This window comes from Larus michahellis, chromosome 5 (genome assembly GCF_964199755.1).
Source record: "Larus michahellis chromosome 5, bLarMic1.1, whole genome shotgun sequence".
Taxonomy (NCBI): domain Eukaryota; kingdom Metazoa; phylum Chordata; class Aves; order Charadriiformes; family Laridae; genus Larus; species Larus michahellis.
This window is the reverse complement of record NC_133900.1, coordinates 59948399-59964477: the sequence shown is the minus strand read 5'-3', so window position 1 is coordinate 59964477 and position 16079 is coordinate 59948399. Positions and strand designations below refer to the sequence as shown.

The following is a 16079-nucleotide window of genomic DNA, read 5'->3' as shown; positions in this document are numbered from 1 at the left end:
TCTTCCTTCCTGTATCTCTAATGGATGCTTTTAAATGTATTTCTTTAATATTGGAATAATATTCAGATTAGAATTTACATACGGTGCATATGCTTAATTTGATAAAACAAGAATCCATCTTTAAGAGCTATAGAGAAAAGGTTTCTTTTCATTCATTGTAAGCAAAAAAGTTTCCTTCAAAAAATGTACACGCCTTATTTTCCCTAAAAAATAAAATTATTGTGTGATCCCACAAACCACTCCTGAAACTACTGTAATTTTTCAGACAATAAATTGTGAAGAAATGGTCAAGTACTAGCCAGACCACAGCACCATCCATTCTGTATGCCATAAAAGAGAAGAAAATAAATATAAGAAGTTATGCTAGATCACATTTTAGACCAACTAATTAACTCTTTGATATTTTTTCCTTTTTCTTCTCCTTTACATTTTGATTATCTTTAAGAAGTATTTTCCTGTATTTGCTGTATACTCCTTTACATTGTATTCAAAAACATAAGAAACAGTATCTTAGCTCTTGTAAGTATTTCCCCTCCGTACTTTAATGGGTTCCACAGTGAGCTAAATAACTTGGAAATTGGAAACAACATCATTAAGAGAAATTAAATGTATTCCTATAATAGACTAGTCTCGCTCATATTATGGTGTATCATTTTGTCTTTACACAAATCTTTAAAAAACAAAGAAAGGAGATATCCAATTAATCTACATGAAAGTCAGTATGCAGACTACAGCAATGTAATACTGTTTAACCAATGAATACCTCACATTAGTTAATGACTCCTTCAGCTTTAATAAAAGCAAATCACTTAACTGTCTTTGTACATCCATTCATCCTCTGAAATTTGTGAGGAAGAAATCAGAAAAAAACAACATTAAAAAGTGTTTGCTTACTTCGCAGTAAGTAACTTCTGCGGTAGATAACTAGATTAAGCACCCTGTTAAGTCTAATACAGCTATTTTATTTTAGAAATACTTTAACATGTTGTTTCCTGTAAGTTCATTTATTATTAAAAATGAAGACAGAACATTCATACATTTGCACAGCCTAAGGTCAGAGTGATCAGAGTCATAGGTCACTGAAGCAGTAGTCTGGGATTTGGGAAACCAGTATCCAATTCTTTGCTTTGGTACAAAGCAGTGTCCCATATGTAAAAAGGAATTCCTGAGCCACCCCCATGCATTAACTCCTGCATTACTAGTTGAGTACCTTATGTATTTTGGAATATATGCACTTGACGTAGAGATTCAAGTGATGCTGAACCTACCGAATCAAAGATCAGCTGAATCACACCACAAATAATGTGCACTTTTTTCAGCACTGTATCTTATTTTCCCTTTTTCATAAGATCCATGAACAAATCGGAGACTTTTTTGTGTGTGACTATGTCCCCTAACAAAATATATAACAATTTCCTCACCACAAAGTATATTTTTCAGACTTTAGTTCATTTTTGTAGCTGTTTTCTATAAAACACGAAACAACCTCCCACCATCACATTTCTGAAAAAAATTGACATCAGAACTGGACACAATATTTTGTCATTTTAGTAGTGCTATCTGCTTTTCCTTTAATTGATAATTCCCTCTATGTTTCATTAGCTTAGGTCTTTTAAAAACTTAAGTTTCTTTATTTTGGTATTGACTCCTATGTGCAGTATTTACTAGGAGATGAAGAGATCAAATTATGCTTGACCGTATCTACAACCAGGATCGATAAATGACCTACTTACACATGCAAAGGTAATATCACGCCAAAGAATCTTTGCGTACATGTAATAATTTTTCTATGTAGTTGAATGGCCCATGCCTCATTTTAAGCCTACAGAAAGGAACTTTCCATTGAGTATCACAACAGAAACCACAGTATGCATCACACTATCCATCTGAATCGACCCAAAGAAAATAATATATAAGAAAGACAACTGAAGAAAAGAGAATTTGAAATTAATCAAAAATTTGTAGTTGACACTTGAAAATGGGTACACAACAAGGTTCTGAAAGAAGAATATCCCAAGAACACACACATCTGTTTAATATTACAAGCCAACTGTCAACATCCTAAGTGAAGTTTTAATTTAATATTTTTTCTTTCTTGATGTTTTACCTTTAGTCAATGCCTTGTGAGAGTATCAGCTTTCTATAAGAAACTGTTAAATATAAAGAAATGTTATTGTAGCATGTTTATAAAATCATAGTTCGAGAACTTTTTATTTTTCTAAAGCCTGACCACAACTTAATTATCTGCAGGACATTCCAAACTCACAATTGCAAGCTCCAGTTCCCAAGCAATTTTAAACAATATCTACTGTACAGGACATACGGTATTACAAATACCACAACATGGTAGTGTTTCCAAAAGTTAGCATTAGAGTCTTCAGACATGGGTTTTATTTTCAATAAATATTTGTTTCCCTACTAATCATTAAATGGTTTTCATCACCATTATATATTTGTCTTTCCCATGACAGTTTGCTATCACCATTTATTTTTAATATAAGTGAACTAGCTATAAAAAAGACAGATATAATGTACAACATGCCTTATGTTATACACAAAGAGTCATAAGAGTAAGTGATACGTTCCTGTGCAGCTCATACAATGTTTTGCTTCTTTTCCAGGAAAGAGCAAGAGTAAAAGTAAGGAAAAAAAAATTGTTAAACTGAGACAAGGCACGGGGTGGGGAGGGCGGGAATAAGACCATTAGCTCAGCCAAAAACTGTCAAGGAAAAGAAATTCCAGTTTAAGAAAGAGAAATCTCAAAAAGCTTGGGAATTCAAAATTGTTCCTACTTTGTAAGAGCATCCAAAACACCTGAAAATAGGCAAGAAAAAAAAAAATAATCAATGATGCAATTACATCTGTTTTTTTACACATCAATCTGAAAACCATCAGATGATACAATACTTCTAGAACAACTCAGAACTCCAAAACTATGTTTTCCTCCCCAAAATAACAATACTCGGTAGAACACCTTGGTTTCAACACATTGCTGACAAACTCCCCTGTCTTCCTGCCCCTTTAATCAACTTTAATCAATCCCTTCTCTGGAGTCTGTTTGAGGACTCCGGCTACCTTGCACTCCCTCACACACTGCCGCCATGGAGCCAGCGTGAGGAGTCCCCACCGTACTCACGGTGGGCTGCCGTACAACCCCGTGCTTCGTTATCAGCTCCTCTTCTACCGGCCAGGCCTCAGGCGTGTATTTGATTCCAGAAACCCCCCCAAGTCCTGCAGCAAGATTATTTCTGGTCTTGTAAATGTAGTCATACTTTACTTTCACCTCTACTAAACATCAGAGGACTTACTTATTTCCCTGTAAAATCACTGAATGACCATATTAGAGTTCTAATTCGAGTATTACTCCATATTAGAGCTCTAATAAGCTTATGAGTCAAACCAAGACCCCTTTTCCTATTTCCAGCAATAGACCAACAAAACATTTAAGAGCTTCTGGGTATTCTCACAGGACCTCCACTGACACTTGAAACCCATTTCATACTCACTATCCAACTGAGACGTGGAGAGGTGACAAACACCAGTCACTTGCATCTTGTACTACAGAAATGAAATATTCAATTTAGAATCAGTGAGAATCATCCACATTCAAAACCACTTAAAAGTCAACCAAAAATGGAAATATCCAGTGGGAAACACCAAGCAATCTATTAATAGTGGAAAAGCAAAGATTGAAAGGAAGCTGGATTACATTTAACTGTATCCGGGTTTTGTTTTGTTTGTTTGTTTGTTTTTGAAATGCTGGACAATACCTACGGAAATGGAATAGATTTAAATTTGAGTAGATGCAGTACATCTGCTTTTCTATTGCTCTCACCACCCTCCATTAAAAGGGAAGGCAGAGTCAGAATGAAAGGGTAAAAGGGGACAACAAACACCTCAAGGCTAGTACCTGATCACTATAAAAAGTCATTTTTTTGTCAGACAGCTTTGACACACCACCCTGAAGTCAGGAAACTTACATTTTCAAGAAACTATCCATCATTTAAAATTCTACGCAATTATATCACACTGTAATACGTGCAACACTAAAGAACATTTTCCCAAAATTGCTGGAAACGATTCATACCTCCAATTTTCACCCTTTAATTGCTTTCACTGCTGAAGTTATCATACCAGGTTTTAATATTTGCCAGTCTGAAAAATATTTTCAAGCATAGTGGTCTGAAGTTTCAAACCCAGAGCATATAATTATCTAATCTTGCACTGGAAAATTATATCCTTTTGTCTATGGTGAAACACACAAAAACTTAAACTACTCATTACCAAAAATCACAAGGAATCAGCTTGGCATTACAGCAATTACTAATCCTAGTGACCAAAATGAGCCCCAATTAGCAAAAACGCAAGTATCAGTACTACTTGTTGAAAGCAATGATTTGTAACTGATTTTTTGAAAAGTTGCAAAATATTAATGCTTTGAAATAGCCGTTCCCTGAGATCAAGGGAATTTAAACTTCTTTTTCTGATCACACATGTGAAGCATAGCTAGCATCCTCAATTACAATATCTCCCCATTTTATTAATGTTTCAACACACTCCAGAGTTCAAAGCAATTAACGTGTGATGACTCAGAAATTCTGTTCACTAATTGTCACAGAGAAGAAAACTCCTTAGTCCAAATATAGATTTAGCAGAAACTAATAAAAGTAGTACTTTCAGCACGTCCAAGAACATCCCTCTCTACCTAACTTAACAAGCAGGATACACCATGCACACAGAAAATGAAAACTGCAGGATGCTGGGAAGAGTCATGGGTAAGTTCTTCTCTGGGCTACTATCCACCAGACTCCTCCTATTTTCAAAAAAGAGGAGGAGGAGGAGAATCAGAACCTTAATGTTACTAACTTCCAGAGAAATTATCTTTATATTTGGCCTCATGCTAATACCTGGAAAACATAAATCCCAACAGTTAAATCTCTAACAAATCAGGCTGATATTCTTTTGAATCTGCTTATTTTTAAGTTAATTTCTGTCCCAAACAAGAGGTTAAATTTTAAAAAATATAAATACAGAGCCTAAAGCTTCTAGCGATTACTGTATCAAAGTACTCAAAATAATGAGCTGTTCTTGCTCCAAAATCTTTGATAAAGAACTCAGAAGAACAGTAAAAAGCATAAATGCATCAATTAAGTTGATTGCTCCCCCAACCTGCTCCTAGCCCACCTTTCTCCTTCTTCAAACATCATGCTAATGTAACCTATGTTAAAGAGAAAAGAAATAGGCTACATATGATAAATGACAGTTTTCTTCCACTTCCATATGCACTACAAACTTACATAAATGTTATCCTTATTTGCAGAAAGATGACAAATCAAGAACTCACAGGAAGTGTCAGTTTAATGGACAACCATAGTCAGGAAAGAGTTTGTAGTGACCAGCTACATGATGTAACAGTTCCTCCAAAAATTCTAAGTCGGGAAAGAACCTCCCACAACCAACCTGGAAGGAGGTGAGGATGAAGACAACATCCTCAAAATGGGAACTGCAGCCTTAGATACTTTTGGACTCCTCAGCATGACATGAGGTCCAGTTAGTCAAAACAAAACTAACAGGCGACTAAGGAAATTTGTCTCCCAAGCCAACTTCCAATCCTGCTCTTCAGTTATATTCAGAAAACAATTCCCATGGAGTTAAGAATGTACTTAAAAACAAACAAACAAAGCAGAGGGGACAAAGACAGGCATCTGCACAGACATTTCCCAAATGTAAGAGTTCACAACTCTTCCCCCCAGGCCAGCCTATACCCTCACCACTGTTACTCATGTGAGTTTTGCTAAAACCAGAAGCATCACATGGGGAACGTCAGTGATTTGGCATTTAATCCTATTGCATTAAACAAGGTCAGCATTTCATTCCACTCCAAAAATCTTTTAAAAATAAAAATAAAAAAAAATCTTTCCTCTGCTATTTCATTAACTGGCTTTTTATGTGTTTTTCCTCTACTAATGAAAATTATCAACTTCTTTCCCTTCCATCTCTCAGGCTAAATTTCTTCTCTAACATGGATGAAGGAAACGAGAAGTAAAAACAACAAATGCTCATAATAAAAAACTAACATTAACCATAATTTGCAGAGCAGAAGAGATAAATCTGAAATATTAGAAAGCAGTACACTGTAACTCCCCATTTGAAAAAGTATAATTCAGAATCGTATTTTCTGCCTAGAAAATGGGGGAGGGAAACCCATGTGCATGTAAACGAGTACTTTGAACTTTGAGGAGAAAAGTGACTGTTCGTAACTGTATGTGGGAGAAGTCAGAATTAATTCTAATGACCTCAGCTACGGGCTCAATTTATTAGAGCTTACCTCTCATTAAAAGTTAAGAAGTGAACTGAAATACCACTTGCCGTCCAAAATTTGGCACAGTCATTAATTTCTAATAAAGACTATAATTGGCTATACTATAAGCAGTATATATTTCCCTTGCATCCAAATATTCTCTCATGGGAGTTATTCTTACGTAATCATTAGAGTCAAAATGATCGTATAAACTAACCTTAGTAAAACAGGTTAGAATTTTTTAGTTTGAGTATAAAACCAAAACCATTAAAGCACACCATTTAAACCATTTTGGGCCATTTCCCTCATAGCACTGGTTAGTATCAGCTATTCAACTACAACAGTAGTTCACTATGTGACCATGCAGTCTTAGAGCACTGCCTGTGTTCTGCTAGGGACTTTAACGGTACCAGTCCCAGATATGGAAGTTTTCAGGATTAAGCCCCATTCAAGTCTATTCTAGACCTGGCAAATACATATCCCATCCTATAAAGACTTAACATAGCCTGCTGGCTATTTCATCATTTTCAATATTTCTCGGTCTTTTAAAAAACTTAGATGTAATCTGGTACATTCTAGAGACACCAATGTGAACTTGACTCAGAACCAGCAGCATAATTACTATTACCATATTCCAATACAGTGTTTAATACTTGGCATTTTTATTTTCATATACTTTTTACTTTCAGAACAGGGATGGTGTTACTCCCTGCATCAGCAGATTGGTACCTGCCTACCACTGAAGCTACTATATATCTGAAAGTAGGCAGTGGAAAAGTCTGTGGACCTCCCAGCCTGCAAGCCAACTCTTTCTTCTTATGATACTGAAATGGTATTAAGCACGAGGAATCCTTCATTTGAAATCTTGATCTAAACATCTAGTAATGGTTGTCAAACTTATTTTGATTTGTAAAACCCTAGAAATTTTCCAGTGCGGGTGCAGACTTGTCTTTCTCTATTAACGCCATGCACTGGCTACTGATTATATACTGTAACCAGACCCATGACACAACTTCGGTGGCTGAATTTTATTCTTGGTACCTCTTCAAACAATCCTGAATAGTCTGAAAGGGATCAGAAAGTAACACTACTTTTAATTGTGTTATGTCAATAATAATGTCATGCTATTCAAGGTGGTCCTACATGGTCAATTTGGGGGACCAGCTACTGGTTTGGGACTTCCCCATGCTGGTTTAGGTTTTATTAATGCAATAACAGTGGCAAAGATTAAGCCACTGTAAACGCCATATACAAACAACCCTACCCCTTTTTTTTCCCCTATGAGCACGCTCTAAATATTAAACTGTGCAAAGTTGTGCAGGAAGATCCCGTGTTTGGAACTAAGGACAAAACATCAGCTCTCCATCTCTCCTAATAGCAAGGCTATTCTGAATTATCCCATGGGCTGCATCCAAACAATGAGATACGTTAGACTTACGCTGGTATGCATGGAGAGCTGTTTTGCACAGAGTAAGTAGAATTAAAAAAGCAAAGCAAAACAAACAAACAAAAAAGCCACAATTAACCTATGCGTAGCCAGAGCAGTATACTACAAAAGTCAGGTGGCCTTGTAATTAAAAGGTTTGCTCAAAATTTATATTCAATGCCATTTTTTCTGGCTTTCATAAGAACAAGTTCTGAAGACAAGTTTTATGTGGGGATTTTTCCTCCTCATTACATGTTTGTACAGAGCAGCTGAACATATTTTTGATGTGAATATTGGCCTATCATACCAATTTTTTTAAAGAATCAGTTAATCATCCTACAGATCCATACACAGAAGTTATATGAATAACAGATGTTGTAGCCTCATGAATCTGGCATCCTTATGCGTTCAACAGCTTCAAACACAGACATTTGATCATTCTGAAATTTTGCATTTAAAGACTTAGAAACATTTAACCTTTCAAATTTGCCATTCTCAAGGACATTTTTTCAGATATGTCTGGTATTGCTTTTGAAGAACTCATGCTCCAGCACTTCATTTTTTAGCTTTTCACAAAATCTTAAATAAGAAGAGATTCTCCCTAGCTAAACACAAAATTTCATTCATGGCTGCAATCAAGCCCACCATGAAATTCTGCCTGACCATTAATTTATCTTTATTTCTGTTAATAGGTTGTATCAGCCCTGATTCCATTTCTCCAACAAATATTAAACAGTCAGCAGTGATAAAAAGTTCTCATTCCCTCAATATTTTCAAATAATTAAGAAGCATATTTGACAGATTATATTCCCAATACCTCATACTTGCCATAAAAAAGTAACAGGAAAGGCATAAATAGTCAGATTTCCTCAGACTGTCCTAAGACAGAAGTTCAAGTGTCAAACACCTTCCAAAACTGACAGTCTTTTAAAATATCCAAAACTGCAGGTTTAAGACCATGGTAAAGCTGTGAAAAAAGTGTCACATAAACTGGGACTATGCTATATCTGAACTGCTTATGTTTGTCACTGAGCACTTACTTCAAGCCCAGGTTTTTTTTTATTATTTAAATACTTTTGCTCTAATCCTTAAAAATCTTCAATCACTTAGCACATTAACTCAGCTTAATCTCAAATCTGATACCGTACCAAGGAACTAATGTACTGTGTTTGCATGGCAAGGTTTTAGTAGTGGGGGGGCTACAGGGGTCGCTTCTGTGAGAAGCTGCTAGAAGTTTCCCCATGTCTGACAGAGCCAACGCCAGTCGGCTCCAAGATGGAGCCGCTGCTGGCCAAGGCCGAGTCCATCAGCAATGGTGATAGCACCTCTGGGATGACACATTTAAGAAGGCGGGGAATTCCTGCTGTGCAACAGCAACTGCAGCCAAAGAAAGGAGTGAGAATATGTGAGAGCAACAACTCTGCAGACACCAAGGTCGGTGAAGAAGGAGGGGGAGGAGATGCTCCAGGCACCGAAGCAGAGATTCCCTTGCAGCCCGTGGTGAAGACCATGGTGAGGCAGGCTGTCCCCCTGCAGCCCGTGGAGGTTATCGGTGGAACAGATATCCACCTGCAGCCCATGGAGGACCCCACGCTAGAGCAGGTGGATGCCCAAAGGAGGATGTGACTCCATGGGAAGCCTGCGCTGGAGCAGGCTCCTGGCAGGACCTGTGGAGGCATGGAGAGAGGAGCCCACGCTGGAACAGGTCTGCTTGCAGGACTTGTGACCCCATGGGGGACCCACACTGGGGAAGTCTGGTCCTGAAGGACTGCACCCTGTGGAACGGACCCAAGCTGGAGCAGTTCATGAAGAACTGCAGCCCATGGGAAGGACTCATGTTGGAGAAGTTTGTGGAGGACTGTCTTCCACAGGAGGACCCCACTCTGGAACAGGGGAAGAGTGCAAGGAGTCTTCCCCCTGGGGAGGAAGGAGCAGCAGAAACAACGTGGTGAACTGACCATAACCCCCATTCCCTGCCCTGAGCCACACGGCAGGGGGGAGGTAGAGAAAATTGGGAGTGAAGTTGAGCCCAGGAAGAAAGGAGGAGTGGGGGGAGCTGCTTTTAAGATTTAGTTTTATTTCCCATTATACTACTCTGATTTGATGGGTAATAAATTAATCTAATTTCCCCAAGTCAAGTCTGTTTTGCCCATGACTGTAATTAGTGAATGATCTCTCCCTGTCCTTAAGTCAACCCACTTAGGCCTTTCATTATATTTTCTCTCCACTCTCCAGCTGAGGAGGGGATTGACAGAGTGGCTTTGGTGGGCACCTGGTGTCCAGCCTGGGTCAACCCACCACAGCTATGTAAGCCTGTAAAAGTATGATGAACAGCAGACTTTAATATCCCTCTATACTACATTTTAAATAGCTGTATCACTGTAAAAAAAAAAATAAATCTGCTTTTGTTTTAATTGACCAAAAAGCACTAACATATACATAATGAATTCTAGCAGTGTTTTATGAATTGCAAGCAATTTTTTCCCTACAGAAAGTTGTAGGGAATCCCTCAACAACCATTTCTTACCTGGTCCAAGTCAATATGTAGCTGGTGAACAGGTGGAGAGATGCCAAAAGCATTCACCATACACACAGCACTAGTCATCTTTCATTACATATTAGACAACCCAATGGTTGTACAATGCAGCTGACAGACCAAAAAAACCCAAACCAAATAAACAGTGATGGGTCAATGCTGGGGCAGACAAAATACTTTCAAAAGTTCATGGCCATAACATTTGTCTTTGATTCAGCAAACAGATCAGTTTTGTCACAGTTTAACAGTATCACCACCAGCAGCAGTCTCTGCAACTAACATTACAATGGTTTTTAGACAACATCGTAACATCCTTGTTACCAACTTAAGTCTCAAATACAAAAACCTTCATCAGCTACCCACAGACTGCAGCAATACAGCATGCCTGACCATAAAATGGTCAGCTTTGAAAAAAAATACAAATTAATACAGAATGTTGAAGTATTTTCTGTGTCTAACATAAAATACCAAGAGCACACAAAATGTATCCTTCCCATCTCTAAACCAGTTTCCCCACACAATACTGATTCAAGTCAAAGTTCTTATATTCAACATTCTCCATGCCTACTTCAATCCACCTAAAAATCATGTTAAGTTTGAGAATGTAAACCAGGACTTTACAACTGTATCTCTCAGGTGCAATGAAACTTTACCATAAATACAGAAGCCCACTGTGCAGACACAGAGCTTTCTTAGGAAAGAAAAGTTAAATTCAACAGAAAATAAGGAACTGTTACAACTTTGACAGGTTCTTCTCCGAATGCTAAGCACCTTCAATTTTCCTTCTTAAACACCAGTTAGAGTCTGTCTAGGAGGAAGGGAAGAGAAAAAAAAAGTGAACATTTCTACAGTCCTCAGATCCTACAGCAAAAACGATAGTCCTTCAGGGGAAAAAAGGAGGAAGAAAATATACTATGTATGACAGAGAGCTACATTGCTTCATTCAGTTCAGCCAAGTGCTCAAACACATTAATAATGTGATACAAAACCTCAGTGTGACAGGCTAGAAAGGAGAACTCTGATCCTACAGCTGTGTGGCTGCCCCAGGCAGGGCTGAGCACCCGCCCAGACCCCCCCACTCCAGCTGTGCTGCCACATGTTTGGACCAGGGCTGGCTGCTGCTCCAGCAGCCTGGAGCACAAGCAAAGTCATCACAGCTCCACCTGGAAGAAGCCAGGCAAACCCACACAGAATAGAACACTGAAAGGAGTAGATCTGTGTGTAGACTCTGCATTTCAGTATCTCCATATTTGCATGTCAAATGGAAATCTTCAACTGAGGACTTTGGCTTTGTCTAGTTTGGAGAAAAGGAGGCTGAGGGGGGACCTCATTGCTCTCTACAGCTTCCCCAGGAGGGGAAGTGGAGAGGGAGGTGCTGATCCCTTCTCCCTGCTATCCACTGATAGGACACGTGGGAACTGTTCAAAGCGGTACCAGGGCAGGTTCAGACTGGATATTAGGAAGAATTTCCTTACCGAGACAGTGGTGAAACACTGGAAGAGGCTTCCTAGAGGGGTGATCGATTTCCCAAGCCTGTCAGTGTTTAAGAGGCATTTGGACAATGCCCTTAATGACATGCTTTAACATTTGGTCAGCCCTGAAGTGGTCAAGCAGTTGGACTCAATGATCATTGCAGGTCTCTTCCAACTGAAACCATTCTATTGTACTCTGCAACCAAATAAGGCATGCTGAAAGTGGTGACTAGGTGTAGATTATTCAGGGTCTCCACTGTTATCCTGATAGGGATTCTGACCAGTATCTTTCTTGACAAGTTTTAAAGACAACACTAGTTAACCATTTGATATGTTCCTCAGATTAAACAATAAATAAACTGTACATAGACATGGGAAAATTCATTAGCTTTTGGGGAGCTTTTTAGAAAACAAGTATGTTAAAGAATTAATGCATCTATCAAAGATTACATTTGCAAGCTAAGTTGTATAGTCTTGGCAGAAGCAGCTAAAATTTTAATTGCGAGGCTACAACAAAGTATTTGAAAGAGTTTGACACATACTTAATCAAACCAAACTGTATTTGGCTGAAACAAGCAACTACAATCATAATTTTTTTTACTACAAAGCTGCTTCTTCTAGCTCCATTTCAATGTTTTATTCACACGTTAAAATGGTGGCCTCTGGTCTGGCAGGTTGTTGACTCACTGTCACAAACGTAACTGAGTTACAGGAGCACAGCACAGCCCGTCCATCTCACTCCTACTCATTGATCAGCATGTTGATAGAAATCATGTTCAGACATGCTTCAGCAACACATTGTTAGCCTTGGCTTCTTCTCCAAGGTCATTGTTTATGTAAGTACCATTAATTAAAACCATTCTTCCCCTCAGACCATTCAGCTCATCCACTTTGGCTTTAGCTGTTTACTTCACTTGAAGCTCTTGCAATTAAACAAGATACTTTTATCCACATCTTTGTTGTTCTTTCTGTTGCCTGGACAGTGCCCCAAGGAAACTCAAAAAGGACGAGGAGCTCAGAGAGAAGACTGGGACCTGCAGGAAACAGTAGCTGTGAATACGGTAAAACAAAGGACTAAGGCAGGAGGAAAAGGACATAGCTATAGCATGTTATCACTGCAGAGGACTACGGCAGGGCAATGAGAAGAAGGTAAAGGTGAGGCTAGGCTTGAGTATGAACAGAACTTAAGAAAGAAAACCAAAACTGGGAGGAAGCAAAAGCAAGAGAGTGCTGATGGTAAGATGGGAAGAGAGAGAAAAGACTAGAAGGGAAGAAGTGGGTCTGAGGTTATAGGTTATTTGGAATACAGACACTGAAACTGAGGAGGAGGAACCAAAGTACAGACAGACAATACTGGAGGCAATAGGGAAGAAAGTAAAAAGCTTTGGAGGCAATGAACAGAAGTCTGTGGCTATAAAAGTACCTAGAACGGAACCTAAAAACTTCAGATTTTCTCTTGCTTCCTCTGCTACCGCAAGTAACTGTGAAACGCTTTGGCAAAGTATCCCAACACCATCTAGTGATAAATTCTTAGAGGGTAAAAACCTGCACTCAGCATCAGCCCAAGTGCTGAAATTCTGAATGGCAGATTTAAAAGTTGCATCTGTGTTGATGATGCACATAAATGTCAACATGATGCCCTGTGACAAAATTTCAGTCCTTTTCAGAATTCTAAGAATTCTCACACATACAAATTGTGTTAAAAATTAAAAAGGCACCCTATTCTGGGGTGAGACTGAAGGAGCATGTTCTCTTTAACACTGCAGAATGTGGAATATCTTTAGTTAAAATTAGGAGATGCAACAGGGGAAAAAAGGTAGGTCTCATGGACGAAGATACTGAATGTAGTTTTATGGACTGGTCAGATGACTGCAGACAGATCCCTACCACATAACTCACAGTTGACAAGTCACTTAAATCAACTTTTTGTAACGGTTAATAATTATACATTTATTTAACAGGTACCCAACTTGACACCCTCTGCTTAGGCCTCAAAACAATCACTGAGCTACTGAACATCAAATATTAAGTGTTATAAAACACATTAGTTTTTAAGTACTCTCTCTTAGAATTAGGAAAAGTACAATGAGAACAGAAATGTGACGTTAATATCTGTGCTTGAAAACTAAATCATAAATCAGAAAAATCACAGAACAAGGTTACTTGTGCATTCTTTATTTAGTCCTAAACTTGCATATGTGTTCTGTAAGCCTGCCTCCTCAGAGAGTGTACCGAGTAGTCATTTTCATTTAGTTTTTCAAAATGTGGTCCAGCACCTTATTAAACATGCATTATTCAAGCCCTGCTTTGGTATCAGGCTTTCCCCCCTTGCTTTTACTCAGTATGGAGCAAAATAATCTGCAACAAATTTGTTTTTACAGTACCACTGTGAGATGAGGACTATTATTAGTGCTGGTCAGCCTTCAGGTCTGTAATTCCTGAACTGCTCAGCACTTTCCTTTTCAAGCTTTAAAACGTTCCGAGTACCTTTTTATGTGTAATTTGTATAAATCGGCACTTTACAGCCATACTGTGTGACAGAAAAAGCATAAATACTGAAGACAGCATATACAGTGAAATGCTACAGACGCTGATGCTCATATCTGCTATGGAAGCTTTCTCCTGCGTGGCAGCTGGCATGAGGAAATACCCGTGCGAATGCCCGCAGACCGAAGGAAAGTCTGTTTTGCTCGATGAGAAGCGCCGGCCCCATCAGGCAGGGGAGGCAGCCAGCACAGCCCCCCCGGGAGGGGCCGGACCGGGCCGGCCCTGCCTGCCCCTGCGGCAGGAGGCGCGGCAGGAGGCGCGCCGGGGCCGGGGGGGGGGACGCGGGGCGACAGGCGGGCTCGGAGCCTTGCCCAGCCGCCACATCAGCCGCCGGGCTCCCGGCTCTCACGCCGCGCTCCCGCCCTCCCAGCCCACATCCGTGTGGGAAAGAGCTGCCCCGGGGTTGTTTGCGGGCGACTCCGGGGAGAGCCGGACGCGGCGGCCCGGGATGGGGGGGGGCGGGCTGCCCGCGGCGGCGCCGTCAGGCGCGGGCCGCCGGCGGGCCCAGCTGCCACTAATTCTACCCCTCGGGTGGTGCCTGGGTGCCCCGCCGCCGCCATACTCACCACCTCTCGGGCCCGGCTGGTGAAGTCGCTCTTGGAACGGGCGGCGCTCCGCTTGAGCAGCTCGTCCCTGGCGCTGTCCCCCACCGCCACCCCCAGCGCCTTGTTGCGGGTCTTCACCGTCTTCACACTGGCCTTGAAAAGCAGGGTGATGTCCACCGCCATGGCGGCCCTCCCTCAGCCGCCGGCGCGGGCCGGTGCCGCCGCGCACCCTTCCCCGCGCAACGCGGACCCGCGCGGCGCGTTCCGCCCTGCGTGGGAGGGCAGCCGGGGAGGCCTCGGCTCCGCGCCGCCTGCCCTGCGCTCCCGGGGGAGCTCGTCCCGCCGCCGGCGGAGGGGGCCGAGCTCCCGGTCAGGCTCCGCGGAGCCCGGCGGGCCGCGGCGGGAGTTTGGCTTCTGCCCGCAGAGCTCATCTCCTGAGCGCCGGGGCCAGGGCTGGACGCGGCCCCCATGCGCCCGGCTGCCGCTTCCTCCCGCCGAACGGCAGCTTTGCGGAATAAAAGTGATATTCCCACAAAACAGGGACGTCCAGACCGCCCCGCCATGGCGTGTGGCAGGTGTCGGCAGGTGGTGCTGTTATACGCCATCTCCCAAGGTTCTAGCTTGGCAACCTAGTCATGGAAGGACAGGTTAATTTGGTTAATATATGTTAGCTGGTCTGCACTGGGATCTTGATTGGAGCTGGTGTAAGATTCCCCTAGGAAATGGTGACACGTGTTTAGGCTGGAGGAGAGAAGACTGAGAGGGGATCTCATCAATTCTTATCAATATCTAAGGGGCGGGTGTCAAGAGGATGGAGCCAGACTCTTCTCAGAGGTGCCCAGCGACAGGACAAGGGGCAACGGGCACAAACTGGAACACAGGAAATTCTGTCTCAACATGACGAAAAACTACTTTACTTTGAGAGTGGCAGAGCACTGGAACAGTCTGCTCTGGAGATATTCAAAACCCGCCTGGATGCGTTCCTGTGCAGCCTGCTCTAGGTGAACCTGCTCTGGCAGAGGAGTTGGACTAGATCTCCAAGGGTCCTTTCCAACCCCTGCCATTCTGTGATTCTGTGTGTATGTCCCCTGAGCTGTACAGGTGGAGAAACCTTCTTATACCTGGAACGTGCAGCAACAATTTCTTCTCCACCAGGAAGCTGACCTCCAAGGTGCTCCGACCTGCTGCCATCCAAAGCTGGGACAGTATCACACCGGTACCTGGAAGATGTATCACCATCAGTCAGAACACA

At 41.3% G+C, this 16079-nt stretch overlaps 1 protein-coding gene across 1 annotated transcript in view; it reads right to left on the bottom strand.

The window, feature by feature from the left end:
- Positions 1-15180, bottom strand: part of STX18 (syntaxin 18) — a 71236-nt gene extending 56056 nt beyond the window's left edge. Inside the window, exon 1 of the mRNA XM_074587591.1 lies at positions 14849-15180. Coding sequence (XP_074443692.1) covers positions 14849-15010 — 162 coding nt within the window. The 5' untranslated portion in view covers positions 15011-15180. The remainder of the gene's footprint in view (positions 1-14848) is intronic.
- Positions 15181-16079: the final 899 nt, after the last annotated feature.